Source organism: Macaca fascicularis, chromosome 11 (assembly GCF_037993035.2).
Source record: "Macaca fascicularis isolate 582-1 chromosome 11, T2T-MFA8v1.1".
Taxonomy (NCBI): Eukaryota; Metazoa; Chordata; class Mammalia; order Primates; family Cercopithecidae; genus Macaca; species Macaca fascicularis.
This window is the reverse complement of record NC_088385.1, coordinates 35192644-35217001: the sequence shown is the minus strand read 5'-3', so window position 1 is coordinate 35217001 and position 24358 is coordinate 35192644. Positions and strand designations below refer to the sequence as shown.

General features: G+C 41.0%; 1 protein-coding gene across 21 annotated transcripts in view; it reads right to left on the bottom strand.

Moving 5' to 3' along the window:
• FGD4 (FYVE, RhoGEF and PH domain containing 4) overlaps nucleotides 1-24358 on the bottom strand; it is a 260601-nt gene that overhangs the window by 19257 nt on the left and 216986 nt on the right. For 15 of the 21 annotated variants that reach the window (XM_005570523.5, XM_074006574.1, XM_074006577.1 and 12 more), the window contains 6 exons: nucleotides 24049-24194; nucleotides 23158-23314; nucleotides 17006-17144; nucleotides 14294-14352; nucleotides 13844-13990; nucleotides 2929-3101 (listed from right to left, as the gene is read on the bottom strand). In XM_005570523.5, the coding sequence (XP_005570580.3) occupies nucleotides 2929-3101; nucleotides 13844-13990; nucleotides 14294-14352; nucleotides 17006-17144; nucleotides 23158-23314; nucleotides 24049-24194 (821 nt within the window). The remainder of the gene's footprint in view (nucleotides 1-2928; nucleotides 3102-13843; nucleotides 13991-14293; nucleotides 14353-17005; nucleotides 17145-23157; nucleotides 23315-24048; nucleotides 24195-24358) is intronic. The other 6 variants (XM_074006580.1, XM_074006578.1, XM_074006582.1 and 3 more) reach the window with 1 other exon arrangement.

Genomic DNA, 24358 nt, shown 5'->3' with positions numbered 1-24358 from the left:
GGTGAAACTCTGTCTCCACTAAAAAAAAAAAAATTAGCTGGGTGTGGCGTCATGTGCCCATAATCCTGGCTACTCTGGGAGGCTGAGGCAGAGGAATTGCTTGAACCTGGGAGGAGGAGGTTGCAGTGAGCTAAGATTGCACCATTGCACTCCAGCCTGGGTGACAAGAGTAAAACTCAGCCTCAGAAAAAAAAAAAAAGAGCATGATAGATCATACCGAAAATAATCACTTAATTCAGATGTTCAATATCACCATATAAGCACAAATATAACTAAAGCAATGAGATTAGGTAAATAAAAATTTTTTGACAGAATAACCATGTTTCCAATAAGAAATGGAAGGTATCCAGTACTGTGTGTTGGAATGTTATAAAGTGATGACTGCCTGTACTTAAGAAAATTCCTCACCAATTAGCCCCATCTTGATGAGAAAATAGCCCAACTGGCTAAAGGAGGACTGAAAGTATCCATTCAGGCAAACTAAGAAACCTTAGAAATATCTCCCCTGTAGTTACACACATCTCTTGGGTTTGCAGATTGGAAGTGTGCTGAAATTTCAGAGTTAGCAATGCCTTCATTCTTTCTGCAATGAAAACTATGATGATCAGAACTCTTGATGAGGCTGGGTGCGGTGGCTCACGCCTATAATTCCAGTACTTTGGAAGGCCAAGGTGGGTGGACCACCTGAGGTCAGTTCGAGACTAGCCCGGCCAAAATGGCGAAACCCCATCTATACTAAAAATACAAAAGTTAGTAGGGCTTGGTGGCAGGCACCTATAGTCCCAGCTACTTGGGAGGCTGAGGCATGAGAATCACTTGAACCCAGGGTATGGAGGTTGCAGTGAGCCAAGATCATGCCACTGCACTCTAGCCTGGGCAACAGAGCGAGACTCTGTCTCAAAAAAAACCAAAAAAAACAAAAAAAAAAGAACTATTGATAGTGTTCCTTGTTGCCAGGGCCATTAGCTCAGTAAATCAACCACTGAGTGAGGACTCAGTCAAGAGCCTTCAGCAAAGCATCATATATTCTGCCCTTGGGTTTGAGGGGCTAGGGCCCGAACCCACCATGAGGTAGGGAAACAATGACACTCAAAGGCAAGTTTCAAATGCTACCTGCTCCCTGAGGAAAAGGAAGTTCAGTACATATTCTCTGTGGCAAATCAAAGAACGGGCTGTTTCTTCAAACTTTCCCAGCCTGCCCACATTCCAAAACTGTAAATTCACCAATTCTTGGACTCCCTGGGTACAGATACCTGTTAAAATGATTTATTCTCTTTTAAAATCTGAAATTTCAGCTTTTAAGCAGTTACTAAGTACGAATATTCAGGGTAAATTCATCTGAGCAGCCAGAAGCATAAGCTAATGGTGGAAAGGACCAGAAGAATATTCTGAGTCTCCATGGATTCTGGGATATTGACACCACTAGAGCTAGGATTGGTTCTTCACCCTCTGCTCTGTGACCCCCTGAAGCATCTAAATTTTTACCAGGCCATGCATTAGAACAATAAATGGATGACTTATTATTATTTTTTGAGACAGAGTCTCACTCTGTTGTCCAGGCTGGAGTGCAGTAATGGGATCATGCCTGGCTAATTTTTGTAGTTTTAGCAAAGACGGGGTTTTGCCATGTTGGCCAGGCTGGTCTAGAACTCCTGATCTCAAGTGATCCCCCCACCTCAGCCTCCCAAAGTGTTGGGATTACAGGCGTGAGCCACCGAGCCCAGCTTGGAAGACTGTTTTCTAAAGCAGGTATTTCAAAACCTGACAGCACTCTGTATTCCAGAGGTTCATGCATGAGGTAGCTCTGATCAACTGCAGTGGTTCTCATGGACTTTTTAATCCTTTAAAAATGGTTACGGGCTGGGTGCAGTGGCTCATGCCTGTAATCCTAGCATTATGAGAGGCTGAGGCGGGCGGATCACCTGAGCTCAGGAGTTCAAGACCACCCTGGTCAACATGGTGAAACCCTGTTTCCATTAAAAATACAAAAATTAACTCAGGAGGCTGAGGTAGGAGAATGGTGTGAACCCAGGAGGCGGAGCTTGCAGTGAGCCGAGATCAGGCCACTGCACTCTAGCCTGGGAGACAGAGCGAGACTCCGTCTCAAAAAAAAAAAAAAAAAAATTTGCCAGGCGTGGTGGCAGGTGCCTGTAATCCCAGCTACTCAGGAGACTGAGCCAGGAAAATCGCTTGAACCTGGGAGGCAGAGGTTGCCGTGAGCTGAGATCATGCCATTGCACTCCAGTTTGGGCAACAAGAGTGAAATTCCATCTCAAAAAAAAAAAGTAAGGGAAAAAAAAAAAGGTTATGGCTAGGGGAATGTTAGCCAGAACTCCAAACCTTTCTCTCCCAATAAAAATATAACAAGAGCCATACCTTCTAGAAGTCCTGGTTGTCAGAGGCCACCTGAGTCCCTAATGGCTCCCTTCATGTATTCTGCAACTATGGTGGGAGAAGTTTTACCCTTACCACCCTGCCTCTTACGAACATTTCTTTCCATTCAAGTGCCCCTAAGGCCCTAAAATGTAGAGTATCTGAAAGACTCAGAGATTAGCATGGAATAACAAGCATCAACAAATATTTGTGGACCAAAAGGAGGGGTGGAAGGATTAGGAGAGAACCTTTTCCTGTAAATCAAGGTACTGGCTTGATGGCAATAATTTCATCCTCTGAGTACCCTGTATTTCTGAAGAGTTAATCAATTTACTGAACGCTTACTGTCTACAAACCGCTGTCCTAGGCACTATGGAGGAATTGAGAGAGAGGAGACATGACTTTTCAAGAACCTACAGCTCTGCATTTATATCCAACCAGAGTCCCAGAGATCTGCAGTATTCACTTGGGGAAAACCCTCAGAGCCATTCTGTTCTAATGATTCATTCTGATGCTTGCTTTTGGAAAGCAGTGTGATAGAAATGGTTCCCTTACCTGGCCTGCAGTTCCAGTGTTCTCTCTTTCCCAGATACCTGGAAAGTATGTGGATATTCTTCATTTTGAGTCTCTACAATTTTCATTCCATCAATGCCAACCCTGGTTCGAACTGTGAATTTAGAGCCTACCAAGCTGAATCTGGGCACACAGTACAGCAACATGTTGTTGAACTGCAAGGAAGGAGAACATATATCAGTAAAGAAAATAAATAGGGGAAACTGATCAGTGTTTTTTTTTTTTTTTTTTTTTTTTGAGATGGAGTCTTGCTCTGTTGCCCAGGCTGGAGTGCAGTGGTGCGATCTCGGCTCACTGCTAGCTCTGCCTCCCGGGTTCACGCCATTCTCCTGCCTCAGCCCCCCGAGTAGCTGGGACTACAGGCGCCTGCCACCACACCTGGCTCCTTTTTTTGTATTTTTAGTAGAGACGGGGTTTCACCATGTTAGCCGGGATGGTCTGGATCTCCTGACCTCGTGATTCGCCTGCCTCAGCCTCCCAAAGTGCTGGGATTACAGGTGTGAGCCACCGTGCCCAGTCAGAAACTGATCAATTTTAAAGGCAGCCCTAGACAAAAATTCTAAGTAATTTCTAGAGAACACAGTACTGCCTGCATGAGAAAAATTATTTTCTAAAACATTGAGGTTTATGCTTGTATAAAAAATCATATTCTCGCACTTTGAAAAATATATTTCCCATTCATGACTCATACATATTTTATTGATATTCATTTAAATCAACAGTTTTGTACTACTGTACTAAGCAAATTAGTTCAATAAATTCACAACAAATTACTAAGGACCTTTTGATATACCAGGAGCTTAATTTCTTAACCTTTTAAGTTCTTAAACACAAGAATTTCTCATTGATGTATCTTAGAGGGCAAGTCTAAAACTAGGTGTTAGAAGAAGAGAGTAATATTTAGCAATTATTATTACATCGGAGATAGGGTCTCACTCTGTCACCCAGGCTGCAGTACGGTGGTGCAATCATAACTCACTGCAGTCTTTAACTTCTGGGTTCAAGCCATCCTTCTGCCTCAGCTTTCTGAGTAGGCGGGACTATAGAAACACACCACCATGCCCAGTTAGTTTTTCTTAGTAGAGATGAGGTCTTGCTATGTTGCCCAGGCTGGTCTTGAACTCCTGAACTCAAGAAATCCTTCTGCCTTGGCCTCCCAAAGTGCTGGGATTACAGGCCTGAGCTACCACGCCTGGCCTCAATTAAAAATTGTTTTTGTAGACATAGGGCCTACCTATGTTGCCCAGGCTGGTCTTTAACTCCTGGCCTCAAAGGATACTCCCGCCTCTGCCTCCGGAAGTGCTGGGATTATAGTGTGAGACACAGCACCTGGTCAGCAATTTTTTTTTTTTTTTTTAAACCGGACTGTTGAATGTTAAGCTTTTAAAAAATAGCCTATTTATTAGTTCAAATCTCATTAGAACATGTGGGGTTTGGACATTAAACCCTACATAAAAAGCAAGCCACAGGGCCAAGGTCTCTGTGATCCCACAGTGCTCTTGAATAGTATTATGAATCCTTAAGTCTTGCTTAAAAATTTACCACATATGGGCCAGGCGCGGTGGCTCACGTCTGTAATCCCAACACTTTGGAAGGCTGAGCGGGGTGGATCACCTGAGGTCAGGAGTTCGAGACCAGACTGGCTAACATGGTGAAACTCTGTTTCTACTAAAAATACAAAAAACTAGCTGGGCACGGTGGAGTGCACCTATAATCCCAGCTACTCGGGAGGTTGAGGCAGGAGAATCACTTGAACCCAGGAGGCTGAGGTTGCAGCGAACTCAGATTGTGCCATTGCACTCTAGCTTGGGCCACAAGAGCAAAACTCCGTCTCAAAAAAAAAAAAAAAAGACTTTACCACATATGATTTTTCTGAAAAGCCATCAGTTTTATTAGAGGTCTTTAAAGGCAGCGCCTTATTCTTTACAAGATGTACCTTTAAAAATGAAGACTATCCCTGTCTCTACAAAAAATACAAAAATTAGTCAGGTGTGGTAGCACGCACATATAGTCCCAGCTACTCAGGAGGCTAAGGTGGGATCCCTTGAACCAGGGAGGTAGAGGTTTCAGGGAACCGAGATCACACCACTGTACTCCTGCTTGGGTGATAGAGTGAGATTCCATTCAAAACAGGAAAAAAAAAAAAAAAAGCACGGGCTATTAATTGCATGAAAAATGGTATGTTAGAAGGCTGACACGATAGAAATTCACTTTCAAAGACTTTATTAAATTATTTAGTTCACTTTTGACTATGTTAAAATATGCAAAGAAATAAAACCGTAAATATTTGTGTTAATTTGAGGGCAGATTCCTGAGAGAAGATCTATACTCATCTTCTTCATATTTATTGCTTCTCAAGTTGTTTCTAGGGTTACATGTATTTTCTAAGACCAGAGCAATTAGGGAATAAAATTGCTTTAAAATTTACTTTCCCAATAGCATGTGGGCTAAATTCAACATGGTTTTTATTTTACTTGCTTGCTTCATCAAGATTTCTCAATTTATTAATTCTTCAAATTTTCTCTAAAATTTTACTTTCAGCTGAGTACTATTATTAGCAGAGGCTCTGAAGCCAGACAAGAAGCTCTCAAACCTGCACTCTACCTCTTATGAGCTGTGCAAACCCTCATGCCTCAAGGTCATTATCTGTAAAATTCACAGGTTGCTGAGATTAAATGGAACAAATGTGAAGTATGTAGAACAGTGCTTTGCACAGACTAAGGGCCTAAATTCAACAAGTCTTCTCATTTTATTCTCCTTGGGACTTGAGTCTAGATCCGTCCTGCTAGGCCCTCTGTTCAGTTTCACATTGCTATGAAGACAAGAAAGGTTGATGGGTATGTAAAACATTCCAACAAGTTTATGTGACGGTCTGTAATAGTCATTCTGGATGTTAGTTTCTCACAGTTGTTTTCTCATTTTGTAAGTTTCTGTATCCAGTGTTATAAATTTCAGTTCCACACTGGAGAATGTAGAAATAAATGATTACATCTGTAATGATCACATTACAGATATATCCAAAGATATAACCTATATCCTGGAAAAAAAGACAGAGCTGTTTTTTTTTTTTTCCTTAAATAGAGATGGGGTACTGCTATGCTGCCCAGGTTGGTCTTGAATTCCTGGGCTCAAGAGATCCTCCAGTCTCAGCCTCTCAAATATATCCTCTTGGGGTGTAGGCCTTTATCACTAACTGTCCACTGTATCTGAATCTGGCAATGACACCCTCATTATACATAGATTTTAGAGATCTGAAAAAAAGCTCCAAAAGGTTTTTATCACCATCCATATCATTGTCTGATTAAGGCCACAGCTTGCTTGCTAAGTTTTCCTGTTAACACTTCTATCAAGGCCTTCTCAGGAGGATATTTGGTTGAAGCTGTGAATGTTGCAGGAGCTGCAGAGCCACCAGCACAAGGGACAGAGGTCACACATTCCAGCCATCAACAATAATCAAATTGTTCCTGCAAACTGAGTGACAAATGTAATGGTATGGCATAAAATTTGTGAGTTATCTGATACTTGTCCTCAAGTTGGCTTTTAAGTTCAGCACTCATGCTGTTTTATAGAAACAAGTCCATGAATATGAAGGTTTTTAGCATTTACTATTTGTAGTTATGCTCACATGACAGATTATCTTATAAATGTGTATGTTTCTCCTTCCCTTTCATGCTTTCAGGACTATATTCCCTCTATTATATTCTCCCTAAATGGGACTTCACATATATCCTTTTCTTCTTTGCATAGGTGAAGGTGGGAGCTCCTGCACGATAGAAATCATTGCTTACAAAGAAGATATCATATATAGGAAGAAACCAAGTAGCTCGTCCTGTTCCCTCCATGAACCTTGCTCCTGTAGCAAAAGCCACCACCACCTTTCACAAATAATTACTTCCCCCTGGGTTTTCCCTGATACTGAAAAAAGAAATTATAGCAACTATGGTATGAAGAACATTGACTTTCCCTTTTAGGGTAGGAGATTCCCTTTTATTTCATGCCCACAGCTTAGAAGTAGTGATCAGTGAAGCAATCTCAGACTAGCGAGGCAATTTCTACAAGTCCTAGGTTGTGATAAAAACTACAAGCCTCGGCTGGGTGTGGTGGCTCACGCCTGTAATCCCGGCACTTTGGGAGACTGAGGTGGGCAGATCATGAGGTCAGGAGATCGAGACCATGCTGGCTAACACAGTGAAACCCCGTCTCTACTAAAAATACAAAAAATTAGCCGGGCGTGGTGGCGGGCGCCTGTAGTCCCAGCTACTCGGGAGGCTGAGGCAGGAGAATGGCATGAACCCGGGAGGCGGAGCTTGCAGTGAGCCGAGATTGCGCCACTGCACTCCAGCCTGGGCGACAGAGCGAGACTGTCTTGAAAAAAAAAAAAAAAAAAAAAACAACAACAACAAACAACAAACCTCAATATTATTAAAAACACAGGGAGGGAGGGTCTTTCTTGATCTCTACTGTTCAAGTATTTATTTCAAGCCTCTAAAAATATGTTTGACTGAAATAATTCAATTTTGTTTTCTCACCAGTGACAATTTCATTAATGTTTGTTTCCAAAGGTAATAGGATATTGGTGGAGAAAATTTCTAGTGCTTGTTCTGTGTTCAAAGATTAAATAAGGGAAAAATAATCTGACTCTATCAAGTTCCAAGGAAATAAGGAACAGAACAACTCCAAAGAGCCAAGAATAAAATGTCTTGGTTGTTTTGCGGGGTAATTTGCTGCTTTTATTTTATTTTTTTTAAACTTTTGGATGTCAGTTTATTTCAAGAGTACCTGCCATAGTAATGTGTAAAAAGTATGTGTTGGGAAACTTAATCCCTAATGCAGAAGTGTTGGGAGGTGGGGCCTAATGTAAGTGTTTGGGTCATGAGGACTCCAGTAATCTATGAATTAATCCAGGAATAGACTAACGCCGATTATAAAAGGGCTTGAGGCCATGAATTGGATTTCTTGCTCTCTCTCTTTCTCACCATGTGATGCCGGCCTTCTGCATGTTACGATGCAGTAAGAAGGCCCTCACCAGATGCCAGCCCCCCAATCTTGGACTTCCCAGCCTCCAGTACTGTAGAAAATAAACCCCTGTTCCTTATAAATTAGCCAGTCTCAGGTGTTCTGTGATAGCAACATGAAATGGCTTACGTTAAACAGCATCCTACATTAAAATAAAAAACCATGAAAAAGTGTGGTGTGGAGGCATGAAAACATGCAAACACATGAAGATCATTTAAAAGCAGATAGAGGATTCTAAATATAGTTTGGTTTTCTAGACAAATGTAATATCTCAAGTGTAGGAAACAGAAAACTAGCCCTCATTACCTTTCTAGAGAGAAAAGAAGATAAAAATGGTGCTTCTGAAGTTTCTACAAGCAAAAGAACAAGAGGCTCCATGGGAATAAATGTGCACTGGCGAGGCAGGATTCTGTGACAAGCACAGCACTGGAGAGGGTGGATGAAAAGAACCAACATGACACTGGAAATGTTTCTAAGATGGTCTTCAAAGAATGAATGTGGCTCTCCTAAAATTCCTGCCACGTGACCTCATTCTCCTGGGAGGCAATGGCATGATATGTTTGATGGCTTAAAGTAGCTGGAACAGGAGGAGTCTTTTCCTCAGTCACTGACTGCCATTTTCCCCAAGGTTCTTTGCCACCTGTCCTCCAAAGAGCTGTTTAATTCAGCTCTGCACCAAGATATTCAACATAAACCTCTTTCCAAAATAGCTCCCAAATGTGAAAATTGGGCCGAGGCAATTGGTTAGACCCAGAGCTCAGAGTTTAACTGCAGAGGCTGTCACATTAATGAGGAAGAAGAGAAAGGAAAATGATCCTAGCACCTAAAAGGCAAAGACAGAGGAAAGACATTGGCTCCCAGTTATGTTGTCTAGAATGGTGTATTAAGCATGTCTTTTTATTTATGTATTTTTGATTTTAGGCATCTTAATGCCTTGTTGACACTGACAGGACTGCCCCTCCCAGGGTTATCCAATTCCTAGAGAGAGTAACACGCCTTTCATGTGGAAATCAACCAATTCAGAACTCATACCTGCAGTCACCTCCTGTATTGAACACTTACTCTCTGGGCCACTATTCTCCTGCCCCAGTCACCTCAGGGCCAGGACAACAGACCCTAAGCCCGGCCCCTAAGCCCTAAAGAAATTATTCCAACTAGCCATTCCTAATCCTGATGCTCTGTCTTGCCCATTCCTTCCTGCAGAAACCACAATAAAGGCTCTTGCCCACGTTTCTGCTTGCTCCTCTGCCTCCTGATGCTGGTGCTTTCCCACTGCTCTCCCGCTTCATATGCCACACCCCCACCCCACCCCGATTTGCCTTTCCGATGGCAATCATCTGACCTTTTATAACAGACCTCTGAAGAGGACTCTGAACCCTAACATGACACATCCTTGTTTTCTATCTAGCTCTCTATATTACCTGTGAAAGAAGTACTTCTGTTTAGCACAAATGAGAACTTTTATAGTTAATCTGGTAAAAATACACATTTTTAAATTATGAAGATATTCACATACCATAAAATTTACTCTTTTAAAATGTACAAATCATGGTTTTTAGGATATCTGTAACAGAACATTTTACGTCTCTAAAAGGGAACCTCGTATCCATTTTCCATTCCTTGCTAGTATTAGGGAACCACTGATTACATCCTGTCTCTATGCATTTGCTTTTTCTGGACATTTCATATAAATACTGTAGATGGTCTGTTGTAACTGGCATCTTCCACTTGATACAACATTTTAAGGTTAATCCATGTAGCATTCATAAGTTTTTATTCCTTTTTCTCAACATATACTATTTCATTACATGAACATACCACATTTTGTTTATCTATTCAGTTGATGGACATTTAGGTTGTCTCAAATTTTTTGGCTACTATGAATAATGCTGTTATGGACAAAGATGTACAGGTTTTTGTGCAGACACACGTTTTCAATTTTCTTGAATTATAAAAACTTGGAGTAGAACTAGTGGGTCATATAGCGACCAAATTCTTTTAAAAACATGACTGTTACAAAAAGACTTTTAAAAGTTTGTGGAAAAATGGAATTAAAAGAAAAAATTTTATTTCAACTTAAGGTCTACCAAGTTCAATTTTGTAATCAATGATAGCAGTCATTTAATCCATCCTAAAGAACTGAGGGTCCTGAGAATTTTACCATGGCAATGCAGTAGTTTTTACACTATTAACTGAAGAAAATGGGTGTCCTTTACAGATTCTTTAAGATTAGGAAACAAAAAGAATTCAGAGCCACCAAACCAGGACTGTAAGGTGTATGCTTAATGATTCTCTGCCAAAACTCTAAAAAAATTGCACTTGTTTGATGAGAATAATGAGCAAGAACATTGTCATGGTTTAGAAGGACTCTTTGGAGAAGCTTTCTTGGGTGTTTTTCTGCGAAACTCTTTGGCTAGCTTTCTCAAAATCGTCTCATAATAAGCAGATGTTATTGTTCTTTGGCCCTCGAGAAAGTCAGCAGGCATATTGTCTTGAGCATCCCAAAAAAACACTTGCCACGACCTTTGCTCCTGACTGGACCTCTTTTGCTTTGACTGGACCACTTCTACCTGTTGGTAACCATTGTTCTGATTGTATTTTGTCTTCAGGATTGTACTGGGAAAGCCATGTTTCATCTCCTGTTACAATTTGTTGTAGAAATGCTTTAGAAGCTTGATGCCACTTATTTAAGATTTCCACCACAACTTCTGCTCTTGTCTGCAGCTGATCTGGGTGCAACATTTTCGGTACCCATTGAGTGGAAAGTTGCTCAACTTTAAGTTTTCGGTCAGACTTGTGCAAGATGAACCCCACTGAGATGTGTGTGGTATTGGCTACTGCTTCCGCTGTTCACTGTCAGTCCTCTTCAATTAGGGCAGGAACGAGATGAATTTCTTCCTAGCGAAAGGATGTGGATGGTCTGCTGCTGCAGGTTTCATCTTCAACAATGTCTTGACCCTTCTTAAAATCAGTTACCCATTTGTAAACTGCTGATTTCTTTGTGGCACTGTCTCCATTAACTTTTCATGAAGAATCAATGATTTTGTCATTTTTGCATCCAAGCTTCACCGTAAGTTTGAGGTTTGTTCTTGCTTCAACTTTAACAGAATTCATGTTGCTTTGATTCAACCTGATGTCTTTATTTTTTATTTATTTATTTTTCTGAGACAGGGTCTCACTCTGTCACCCAGGCTGGGTAGCATGGTCATAGCTCAGTGCAGCCTGGGAACTCTTTGGCTCAAGAGATCCTCCTGCCTCAGCCTCTCAAGTAGCTACGACTACAGGTGCAAGCTACCATGCCCAGCTAATTTTTAAATTTTTTGTAGAGACAGGGAGGTCTCTGTATGTTGCCCAGGCTGGTCTTGAACTCCTAAGCTCAAGCCATCTTCCTGTCTCGAATTCCCAAAGTGCTGGTATTAGACGTATGAGCCACTGTGCCTGGTCTCACACTGAGGTCTTACCCTTCTTAGTGCCTCAAACCAGATACTGTTTGGACATGTTATAATAAGTTACTATGGGTTTATTTTGTTGCAAAATGCTTTGAAATCTATGCATAGTTTTTTCATAATATGCATTTTCCATGAACTTTGTCAAGACCCCTTGTACTGAACACCCCTCTGCATGACAATTAGTTCCTAAGTTTTCCTTTCAATGGAGACTGGAAACAGACACAGAAGTCTCTAAGCCCCCATGACAACTCATGCCATGGTGGGTGAGATGACTGCCTCGCAGCAGAAAAGTCAGACATGAATAACATCGTAAGAATGTACTGTATGCCAGTCACCAGGCAGCCTTTTCACCCATGTGTCTGTTTCTCTTTAATAACAATCAGAATGAAAGCTAACGTTTATTAAGCTACCATTCGATGTTAGCTTATTCTTTGTCAATGCATATTATTATTATGATTCTTCTTATCATCTTATTAGATATAGAAAGGAACTGAAATTCATTAGGATAACAAAGAGTAAAGGTCAGGTGGACAGAGTCCAAAAAAAAAAGGTCTGGATGCCCCAGGAAGTGCTCTTATATTTGAGATAAGCCTCAGACTGTCATTTCCAGGAAGTGAAGAAAGGGCCAAGGACTGATTGCAGTGAGAAAGAACTATCTAGAGAACTCATGTACTTTTCCCATAGATATTTTAGACATAAGTCTTACAACCAGGCCTATATATATTTTTAGCCTAGAGAGATTAAAAATAGTGACTACAGAGGATTAGGAAGAGAATTGATGTCAGGAAATGACACACCAACAAAATATCCAGGAAATGGTACCCAATTACCTGAGAATGAAAGAGAAAATCTGAAACAAGCAAAAGGAGCATTTCCGAAAGTATCATATCCCACATGTGTAAAGTTAAATTGTTGTCAGTATGTGCTACTGCAGTAAATTATACAGTCAAAGGATCCTTGGGGTGTTGCTTTGTCAGCCGTAAACCTTTGTGGCCAGTGGCTCCTTTGCCTGAGATCTGCTTGGGCCTGCTGGGCTCATTCTGCCCATTTGGCCTGGCGGGCTGCGCTTGGCTTGTGCTACCAGCCCAGATCCCACACCTGCCAAGGGCGAGCCTGGAGCAGCAAGGGGTACGTGAATGAGCGAGCACAGGTTCTGGGTCATGCGCACAGCCAGGCATGCCGGCTACAGCAAGGGGAGCATTTCCAGGGACCAGCATGGGTGCCGGCTCCCTGCAAAGCTATGGCTGGACCAAGCATACCGCAAGCGGCTTCCACTGCTGGCACTGGGGAACATGTAGGGCCACACCAAGCCACCCTCAGCACCCCCTTGGCTTCCCTCCCATGCTCATTGGCACCCAAAGTCTAGAAGAGGCTGAGACACCAGGGGGCTGGCATATCAGCACTGTCCCCAGTGTGTGCACACCCTGCTGGTTTGCAATAGCACCCAGGCTTGACCCCAAATTTGCTCCGAAATCGGAATGGGCATTGGGAGCGGGGAGAGGCCAGGCAGTGGGAGCAGGCATTTCTGAGCCTGCAGGAGTACAGGGGGCTTCCCAGGAATGCCTGGGTCAGCAGCTGTGACTGGGTAGCTGCCCTGGCCATGCCTCTCCTGCTGCAACCAGCATCATTGCAGCACCGCTCCAGATGGGCCACTACTGCTGGCCATCCATACCAAGTATACAGAAAAATTACAGAAAAATACGTTACTTAGAATATTTCCCTAAATGGAATCCCTAAATGGAATATCCCCTAAATGGAATGTTGACTAAAACAGGTTAGATATAATTGCTTTGGTGAATAAGGAAACATTCTACTTTTCCACGCTGTATACAACTATTTTTATATATAATTCCTTTTTTTAGATGGAGTCTCGCTCTGTTGATCTCAGCTCACTACAACCTCCACTTCCCAGGTCCAAGCAATTCTCCTGCCTCGTCCTCTTGAGTAGCTGGGATTACAGGCACCTGCCACCACACTCAGCTAATTTTTGTATTTTTAGTAGACTGGTCTCAAACTCCTGACCTCAGGAGATCCACTTGCCTCGGCCTCCCAAAGTGCTGGGATTACAAGCATGAGCCACCGTGCCCAGTCACATTTTTATATATAGTTCTTTTTTTTTGAGATGGAGTCTCGCTCTGTTGCCCAGGCTGGAGTGCAGTGGTGCCATCTTGGCACCACTGTTCACCACGGGTTCATGCCATTCTCCTGCCTCAGCCTCCCGAGTAGCTGGGACTACAGGCGCCCGCTACCACGCCTGGCTAGTTTTTTGTATTTTTAGTAGAGACGGGGTTTCACCGTGTTAGCCAGGATGGTCTTGATCTCCTAACCTCACGATCCGCCCGCCTCAGCCTCCCAAAGTGCTGGGATTACAGGCGTGAGCCACCACGCCCGGCCTATAGTTCTTATATGACTTGTAACACTATAATACTCACTAAGAAAAGGTAGCGTTCTTGTGCTGATGTGTTCCGAGCAGCTAGTTTGAGGATCTGTCCTTCTTTTATTAGTTCATTTGAAGGGTTTACAATGTCTTCTTCTTCTCCCAACATTTCATAAATCTCTAAGAGTTTCTTTAGGTTCTCCTAGGAAATTAAAACAGCAAGATCACATACAGGCAAGTTTCAACCTAGTAGTTTTAATAATACTATGACCTTAACTAAAATGTAAATTCAGAAGGGATTAGGAGTAAGCATACATTTTGATATAAATTCCATCAGTTATTAGCAAGTTCAGAGAGTTATTCCAGATAACATTAAACATTTCATAAACATTCTTTTTGGTTCATCTATTTCAATTCACTTTGGTCCAAATCTACATAGTATTGAGGCAGTATTATTGATAATTGTCTAATCAGAAGGCTCCTGTCTCCTCCGAAAACCACTTACCATTTTTCTTATTGCACTATTAGAATGGCTTGCTGCTGTAGATATAATTTCAAGTGATTCTAAATGGGAAAAAAAGAAAAGTAAATAAATATGCTTTGTCCTTTCTGTGCTTCTATATAGCTGAATAACTTACTAAATTAAGAAGTCTGAGACCAAAGATACAACAAAAATAGTGGCATTTTCCATTTATAAACGGTATACTTTCTAAAGTTCATTTGTAAGCAAATTACTTGAAACTTCGTATTTCCTTATGAAAAGTCACACATGATGATTAGGCTCACAGGTTTAATTAATCCCTAATGAACCATCAAAATTAATAAGCAGAGATAGAAACATCACTGCTTTTCCTTAGTTCATCTCTTGAGCTGTGGCCCCAGCCCAACTTATTTTGTCTCCCCCTATCCTGGATCCTGTATTGAGTGCACAGAATTGCCCAAATCAGAATAGTTCTCCAAACTGTAAACAAAAATTCAGTTTCTTCTATACTCAAAGACTTTGAAACTTACAGCGTACACTAACTCCATACTAGGTACTTTGCCAGGTACTTACGGTATCAATTCTTACACAGCCTTAAACCATTAAGTATTTTAGCTTCATTTGGCAGATGAATGAAATGGGGAAGTAATACAACTTGGCTGAGGTCACACAGCTATGCTATTGGAGGGCCAGATTTAAACCCAGGTTTCTGACTCAAAAGTTCTAAAATATTTCAGGAGCAGTAAGTATTTTACTAGTTGTATGAGCAAATTAACCACTAAGCATAGCCTACTTTCTCTGGGAAAATACATTCACAATTCTAGCCTGGGTCGGGTGAAAGGGACTCTTCTGAGGCCAGTGTTGGAGGGTTTTGTTGCTGTGGCAGCTGGGAATGGGAACTCTGTGGTGTGGACATCATAGGAGCTCCAGGGGCTGCTGGTGGATGCTGAGACCTCTTGCGGGACTGACACCAGGGAAAACCTCTCAATCCTAAATCACGTCCCGTTTTCTTCTTTTCTTTTTTGTTTTGTGAATACTGGCCTGCCTAATTCTGTTACCACAACAACCCTGAGACTTTTCAACTACATTTTTTGTCTTCTGTGCACTGCTGGACAGAATGCACTTTTGCTGCTTTCGCTTCTACTTTTAGGTCACCAAAAGCCCTTCTTCTGTGATCTCTTTAGAATTTTAGTGTAAGTAGCAATGAAAAACAAACGAAGAGGAATAAAATGCCATACCATGTCACCAACTTTTTCATTTTTGACATGGGCATCTAAGGGGATACCAAAGTCTGAGTATAGAAGAAACTGAATTTTAATTTACATTTTAAAGAACTATTCTGATGTGGGCCATGCTGTGCACTTGATACAGGATCTAGGATACAGGAAGACAAAATAAGACGGGATAAAGCCACTGCTCTAGAGATGAGTTCGAGGAAGAGCAGTGGTGTTTCCACCCCCACCCCCACCACTAGATCTGCCACTCAAATTAAGCAGTCAGGCGAGATGGATGGAAGTGGAGACAGGGCAGAGTTCCCAGGAAGTAGTTGGTTTGAGGAGATGGCAAGTCGAGTTCATTCTACACTATGGAAGGGGCAAATGGAGAAGAGAAGTTTCTGTGATCAGTCACTCAAATGGTGGGAGAAACACATCTGAGACAGCCTGTGTTCTAGAAAAGACTAAGGATCAGGGCCAGGAGCAGTGGCTCACGCCTGTAATCCCAGCACTTTGGGAGGCCGAGGTAGGTGGATCATCTGAAGTCAGGAGTTTAAGACCAGCCTGGCCAACATGGTGAAAACCCGTCTCTATTAAAATTACAACAATTAGCTGAATGGCTTGAACTCGGGAGGTGGAGGTGACAGTGAGCCAAGATTGTGCCACTGCACTCTAGCCTGGGCAACAGAGTGAGGCTCTGTCTCAAAATAATAATAATAATAATAAAAAGAAAAGGTTAAAGATCCAAGACAAAAAATGTTTTATGTACTTCATCTCTCATCAAGGGTCACTTATGACAGAAAACAAGAAATTACAAGGGAAGGTAGCAATGTTTTAAGGTTGTACACAAGTACCCTTACTGCTTGTTGAATATCAAGCCACTGTTATTTCTTAAATTTTCATTCATGCCTTTACAGTTGATTCACAAAAGTACAGAAAAAGGTAAAGTATTATTGAAACTTATAAGCCTTTAAAAAAAAAACCCTTTCATTATAATCTAATGAAAAAATAAGACATCTAACAGAATTAAAGTTTTCTTGGAGAAAATGTTACTGGACAATAAAAAGCACCATTTCCTGTTATGGTAGGCATGTTAGGGCAGGTGGAACCAACTCTGCTTAGGTTATTTTTACATAGTGAATGTCACCTTAGCTTTCTTGGTATGCACCAACCTATCTAATTAAACAGCAGCACTTGTAATTCTGAATGGTTGTATTCTTCCTCTGACAAGGAAATTGTGTATTGCTATTCTAGATGTCTTTAAGTCTATAATTTTATATTTCAGAGCCAGTGACTAACATGAAACCAGAAAAATAAATGTGATTTGCACTGCTCTAAACTTGTCATTTTGGCTCAAAAGTGACTTGCCTAACTGAGGTGATGATAACAATTTCCAATGAAATTATCTTCTAACAGCAACATTTGACTAAAGTAGCTGTGAGATATATTTCCCTTTGAAACCATAAGGCTGCTTGGCCACTTGCTTATTCCATAATAGAGAGAAAACAAAAAAAGCATTTACTTTTAGCATCATTCCAGTCCAGGGAATCAGGAGGCAATTTCCTTAGATAGTCCTTAAGGAGCATCTCATACCGGGGAATCCGCTGAACAGGTTCTAGCATGTGATGCTGCAAAGTTAAGCTCCCACAGATTTTCTGTTTCTGTAATGAGAAAGGTTTTCTAAGAAACATTTAAAAATTAGGTTAGCAAGTCTAAAAACTCACTGTAAAACAGAACTTTCGTCAAGGACAATATTTTTTGACAAAGTTGTCCATCACCTGCATGAAATGCAGATTTCTGGCCAGGCGCAGTGTCTCACACCTGTAATCCCAGCACTTTGGGAGGCTGAGATGGGTAGATCACCTGAGGTGAGGGTTTGAGACCAGCCTGGCCAACATGGCAAAACCCTGCCTCTACTAAAAATACAAATATTAGCCAGGCATGGTGGCACACACCTGTAGTCCCAGCTATGTGGAGGCTGAGGCTGAGGCTGAGGCAGGAGAATTGCTTGAACTCAGGAGGTGGAAGCTTCAGTGAGCCAAGATCATGTCACTTAGCCTGGGTGAAGAGTGAGACTCCATCTCAAAAAAATAAAAAAAAATGGCCGGGCGTGGTGGCTCAAGCCTGTAATCCCAGCACTTTGGGAGGCCGTAACGGGCGGATCACAAGGTCAGGAGATCGAGACCATCCTGGCTAACACGGTGAAACCCTGTCTCTACTAAAAAATACAAAAAACTAGCCGGGCGAGGTGGCGGGTGCCTGTAGTCCCAGTTACTCAGGAGGCTGAGGCAGGAGAATGGCGTAAACCCAGGAGGCGGAGCTTGCAGTGAGCTGAGATCTGGCCACTGCACTCCAGCCTGGGCAACAGAGCAAGACTCCGTCTTAAAAAAATAAATAAATAAATAAAAAATTAAAAAAATTTAAAAAATTAAAAAAAAAAAAGCAGACTTCTGAACCCCACTTCAATCTATAACATCACAATCTTTGGGGAAGGAGATGGAGAATACGCATTTTTTTCTTCTTTTTTTGAGATGGAGTCTCACTCTGTTGCCCAGGCACATAGTGGTGTGATCTCACTGCAACCTCTGCCTCCTGGGCCCAAGTGGTCCTCCCACCTCAGCCTTCCAAGTAGCTATAGGCACGTGCCATCATTCCCAGCTACAGAATATGCATTTAAAAACACCTGATATTTCTATAACACTGAAGTTGAGAACTACCAATCTGTTGTAAGAACAGAAAGGGGGAAAAAAATCAAGCAGAATTTTAAGCAAGAAAATTCCAGATTGCTGACAACCACTTCAATTAGTCACTACAAGGGTTTGTGAAGTCATATCATTAAATCATTCTATAGAGATGTTTCAAAAGATGTGCCTGTTTAATGAGGTTTGCTAAGAACAACTGTATTAAATGACTTTGGACTCAGCAGAAACTATTTCATAATAAGGCTATGATAAATGTCATTGCCTTTGAACTTAAAAAAGACTCCACAAAGAAGAATAACAAGATCTGGGCATCTTATCTGTCAGAAAATTTTAATTTTTCATCAGTTCAAAGCATTCTTTTTCATTAGAAACCAATTTCTGTAAATAGAACTCCATTTCTTAGGGCAAAATTAAGTCTGTATCACTTGCTTCCAAGAAGCTGTTAACAAAAGAGAGGAAAAAATAAGAAATGTTCTTGTTCCTGTTAAACAAAGCAGAAATCCCATTAAAATATATACTGAACTCACACCACGATCAGGACACTGCAAGGCATCAAAGCTATCTTAAGACATAGTGTTTGCATTTGAAGCAAACAAGTAACTAAAGGCTTCACAGAGAAGGGAACATTTTAATGCAACCTCTGATGAGTGCAGGTTTTGGAGAAAAAGACAGACTAGGGAGCAAGTCCAGGGGAGAACAGGCCCACGGTAATGAAGCACGAAGTATGTTCAGTGAAAGGGACAGACAGGTTTTCTTGGCAAAAAAGATAAGTAGAGGGAAATAGAAGATGTAAAGTAAAGGTAATATGAGGTAATGATGTCAAGGTGAGTTTAGATTTGTTTCATCTAATGTAGATTTTTGTGCATGACAGTTGTATCATTAGATCTGAGCTCTATTAGATTAATCTACTACAGCGTAGCTTTAGGGGGACGGGGGAAACTAGTTTGGAAGTTGTTACGACAGACCAGGAAGAAAATAATAAGGGCCTGAAATTGGCATAGAAGTTGAGAGAATAATAGCTTTCTTTAATAAAGTTTAAGATATTAATTATATAAATTTAAATATGTCATTTGATTTTCCCAAAATCTATTATGTACATCAAGGAAAGTATTACTGATCCTAAATATTTTACATGAAGAAACTGTGGCTTTCTAAGGTCAAGTAAGTGGCAGACTTAGAATTCTAAACTAGGTTAGTTGATTCCCAATCTACCACTCTTTTCATAAGCCATGTCGTTTGGTCATAATATGGAGAAGACAGACATTGTAGAGACAGAATTCCGAGGATGATAAGACAATAACTACCACTATCACTACCATCACCACTATCATTTAGTGAGCACTTACCATGCAACAAGCACTATGCTAAGCAATTGGAATACATTATTTCACAGGCAAATGAACACATACAGCGAATGAAGACATGTAACAAATCAAAGATAAAGCTAAGTTGTCAAGCTCTGGTAAATGACAGGATAATGGTGTCACCTAATAAATCCAATACATATCAGAATAATTATCTACTCTACACAAGGCCTAAAAAGTCAGATAGAAAAATGCTTGGGAGCTAAAAATAGGAAAAAATGTTGACTTTGTTTGGATGACAAGATGTTCACATGCTCAGCTATCTGTACCTGGAGTTTGGGAGTAGAGAACTAGACTAGAAACAGCAATCCTAGAGGAACCTGTCTGGCAAGATAGTTAAAGGCGTGCGGGAATAAGATCTCACTGAAAAGCATGAAAAGAAAGATTGTAGAAGGCAAACTTTATGCTCTGCCCACGTTTCAGAATTAGCAAAAGAAGCTAGTAAAAATCAAAGGAGCCCAGTAAGGTAGGTGAGTGTTTAATTACAAAAGAAAAGAAGGTTAAAAAAAAAAAAAAAAAAAGGAGTGAAGAGGATGAGGCAGGCTTTTTGGCTACAGCTGAATGAAGAGACTGGCAAATCCTCCCTGTTAAAAGCAGCTTATAGGCCAGGTGCAGTGGCTCATGCCTGTAATCTCAGCACTTTGGAAAGCCGAGGTTGGGGGATCATTTAAGGCCAGGAGTTTGAGACCAGCCTGGCCAACATGGCGAAACCCCATCTCTACTAAAAGTACAAAAATTAGCCAGGTGTAGTGGCACACACCTGTAATCCCAGCTACTCAGGAAGCTGAGGCACAAGAATCGCTTGAACCCAGGAGGCAGAGGTTGCAGTGAGCCGAGATCATACCACTGCACTCCAGCCTGGGGCGACAGAGCGGGATTCTATCTCCAAAAATTAAAAAAAAAATTAAAGCAGCTATAAAGCTAGATAAAATTGACAAAACAATATCTGCATTTTAGAAATTGATTAAAAGGCATGCAACAATCTGAAATCTGTTTATGCTTTAAAAATTGTTGAACTTTGGGTAAGAACGGTGAGAATCTGTGGCATGCTAGCCTGCAGCTGCTCCTGTCCCTCTCCCAGCTCAGTCACTAGGAAGGGGGCGTCAGGGTGGCATGGGCTGTGAGGACTGGCGGCTCCTCTGCTGAGGCTGAAAAGGGCTCATTCAATTTGGAATGGTGGGGAACACACACACCCAACAACATCAGTAGAAGTGAAGATCCCTGAGGTGAGCGAGGGGTGAGAGCCAATAACTCTACTAGCCAGAAGTTGTGGTTGTGGATGTGAAAAAATATAATAATTGAAAAGAAAAATTCACCATAGGTTCAACAGCAGATTTGAGATGACAGAAGAATCAGGGAACTTGAAGAAAAACTAGTAGAAATTATACAATCTGAATAACAGAAGAGAGATTGGGAGGATCACTTGAACCCAGGAGTTTGAAGCCAGCCTAGGCAACATAGCAAGACACCATATCCAAAACAAACAAAAGGAACCCATAAAATTTGTGTAATGGGAGTAAAAAGATTAAAAAAAAAGAGAACATGAAAAGGACAGAAAATATTTGAAGAAATAATGGCTGAAAACTTCTGAAAATGATTAAAAAAAAAATCAATCCACAAATGCAAAAAGTTCAACCAACCCTAACTAGGACAAATACAAAAAGGTCCACACCCAGACACATCATATTTAAACTGTTGAAAGCCAAAACACAGAGAAAATCTTGAAAGCAGCAAGAGAAAAGTGACTCATCACATACATGGGAATATCAATACAATCAATGGCTGGCTTCTCATCTCAAACCACAGAGGATGGAAAGCAGGAGAACGACATATTCAAAGTGCTGGCAGGGACCCCATATACTGGTTGAGTGTAGTGGCTCATGCTTGTAATCCCAGCACTCTGGGAGGCTGAGTCTAGGTGTTTAAGACCAGGCTGGGCAAGAGAACCAGACCTTGTCTCTACAAAAAAATCTAAAATTTAGCCAGCGTGGTGGTGCATGCCTGTAGTCCCAGCTACCTGAGAGGCTGAGGTGGAAAGATTGCTTGGGCCCAGGTGTTGAAGCCTGCAGTGAGCTGTGATTGGGCCACTGCACTCTAGCCTGGGTGACAAGAGCAATACCTTATCTCTAAAATAATAATAATAATAATAATAATAATAATAATAATAATAATAATAGTTATAGAAACAAAGACTGGGCGTGGTGGCTCACCCCTGTAATCCTAGCACTTTGGGAGGCTGAGGTGGGCGAATCACGAGGTCAGGAGATTGAGATCATCCTGGCTAACACGGTGAAACCCCATCTCTACTAAAAATACAAAAAATTAGCTGGGTGTTGTGGCAGGCGCCTGTAGCTGCAGCTACAGGCTGAGGCAGGAGAATGGCGTAAGTAAACCCGGGAGGCGGAGCTTGCAGTGAGCCTAGATCGCGCCACTGCACTCACGCCTGGGCAACGGAGCAGCGAGACTCCGTCTCAAAACAAACACACACACACAAATTATAGAAGCAAAATAGAAAATAAAAAAGGAAAAACCCATATACTAGGAATTCTGAATCTAGCACTTCATTCTTCATTCATTCAATAGTAAAGAAAAATAAGTGTAGTCCCAGACAAAAAGACTGACAGAATTCATTGCTAGCTGGCCTACTTTATAAGAAACAACAATCATGTATGCTGAAAGAAAGTTACTCTAGAAAGGGCAAATATAAAAGTTAGTATAAAATAGACTTATAGATACATTTTTTCTCATATCCTTCCATAACAATTGTAGCACTGTATTATAGACTCACAACATACAAAAAACGTAATATACAGGACACTAACAGTACAGAGCACAGAGGAGGGAACAGAGCTATATTGGAACTAAGTGTCTACATTTTACAAGAATTAAGGTGAGTATAATCTGAAGTACATTGTGAAAAATTAAGATGCATACTATAATCCTAAAAGCAACCACTGGAAAATAACTCAAAAAATCGTTGACAATTAGAGGAATTAAAATGGTACAATTAAAAAAATTCCTATGACACAAAATAAGACAGTCAAGGAGCAAAAGAAGTCCCACGCCAAGAATCTTAGATGATCTAAAATATGCCTCTTCAATATCAACTGTATCAAAGAATATGATATTAACAATTTCGGCTAGAGAATCAAGTGGAAATTATTACGGTATTATTAAAGTGTGTTATTCAGGTTTGGTGACACAGAAGAAAATGAGGATACAGATATCAAGTGACAAAAAAAGAATGATTAGTTTCCCAAATCTCAAGGTTTACAGCAATCATTCTTTATATTCCTTCCAACAACTCAACCTCTGAAATAATGCAAGAGAGGCACAGACCTGAATGTGAACTCATTTTGTAAATTTATGTAGACCCTAATAAAAATCATCCTCTGCTGGTCTCAAAAGCAAATGGAGAAGTTATTGCTTAGTACGCAGCATGTGATTGATGTCTATTTCAGCTTTGCAGAGATGATCTTGCATAATTCGGCGTAGTATGAAGTTTGGCTAGGTGTCCCAGATCTCTAGATCTCAGTTTTAGATCTAGAAGACTGTATAATTTGTATGGCAATAGTAATTTATAGCTTTGAATGAAACAGTCCTATTACCTGAATTTCTTCAACCACTGATTTGAATTGGGGAATACGTTCTGTCATGTTTTTAACCAATTCCATTGCGTTATCAAATCCTTTCACATATTCTCCATACATCTTAAGGAATGGTGCCAATTTCTGAAGGATGTCTCCAATTCTAGGAGTAGTTTCCCTGTATCAAATATAGAAAAACAAGTCATTAAAAAAAATTTTTTTTTTTTTGAAACAGGGTCTCTTTCTGTCATGTAGTGCAGTGGCATGATCACAGCTCAGTGCGACCTCGACCTCCCAGGTTCAATCAATCCTCCAGCTTCAGCCCCCTCAGTAGCTGGGACTACAGGCACGCGCCACCACGCCTGGCTAGTTTTTTGTATTTTTTGTAGAGACAGAGTTTCACCATGTTGCCCAGGCTGGTCTTGAACTCCTGGGCTTAGGTGATTCGCCTGCCTTGGCCTCCTAAAGTGCTGGGATTACAGGCATGAGCTACCACGCCCGGCACATTAAGATTTTTTATAGAATGAGTGAACTGACAGGACTAGAGAGGAAGTCATCACATTCTACATACGCTCTGTGCTTTATCTCATTCACCGTACTATGAGGCTGGTAGAGAACAATGCAGCACCTTTTTAAAGGGACTATAGGAATGTCATAGCAAAGAGAGATGTTCTGGAATTCTTGAAGCTCCACATGACCCGATATCTTGTCTTCACTAGCCAAATGATAGTTTGGAGAGCAGACATGAAGTCCTTTGTACCACAACTTCTATCAGTAGTCTTCAATGTAAAAATTTAGCATAAATGTCTAGTTACAGTTGTGTGTGGCATTTCTATTTCAATTTAAAAGCTGAAAAATACAGCGTCTTATATGACTGCCTTAAACATATCATTTTCTATCTACTCCTCTTACCATTCTTGCATTCGTTTCTCCAGCTCTGGCAAGAGGAATTTACTATGGAAGGCATTTATTGATGAAATATTAGAAAAGATTTTATTCACCATCTCTGCTGGAAACGAGCCTCGGTTTGCTTCTTCCAACAGTTTGCAATAAAATACCTGAATAAAAGAATAATGTAAGCATTACTTCACATTTACTGGTTAACCACCTAGCACTGTGCTAGGCACATAGTGGGCTCTTAGTAACTTTTTATTGAGCAATTGGAAAAGTTTACGGTTCAAGAAAATCCTTTGAAATTTAGGAGTATATGCTTTGATTTAGA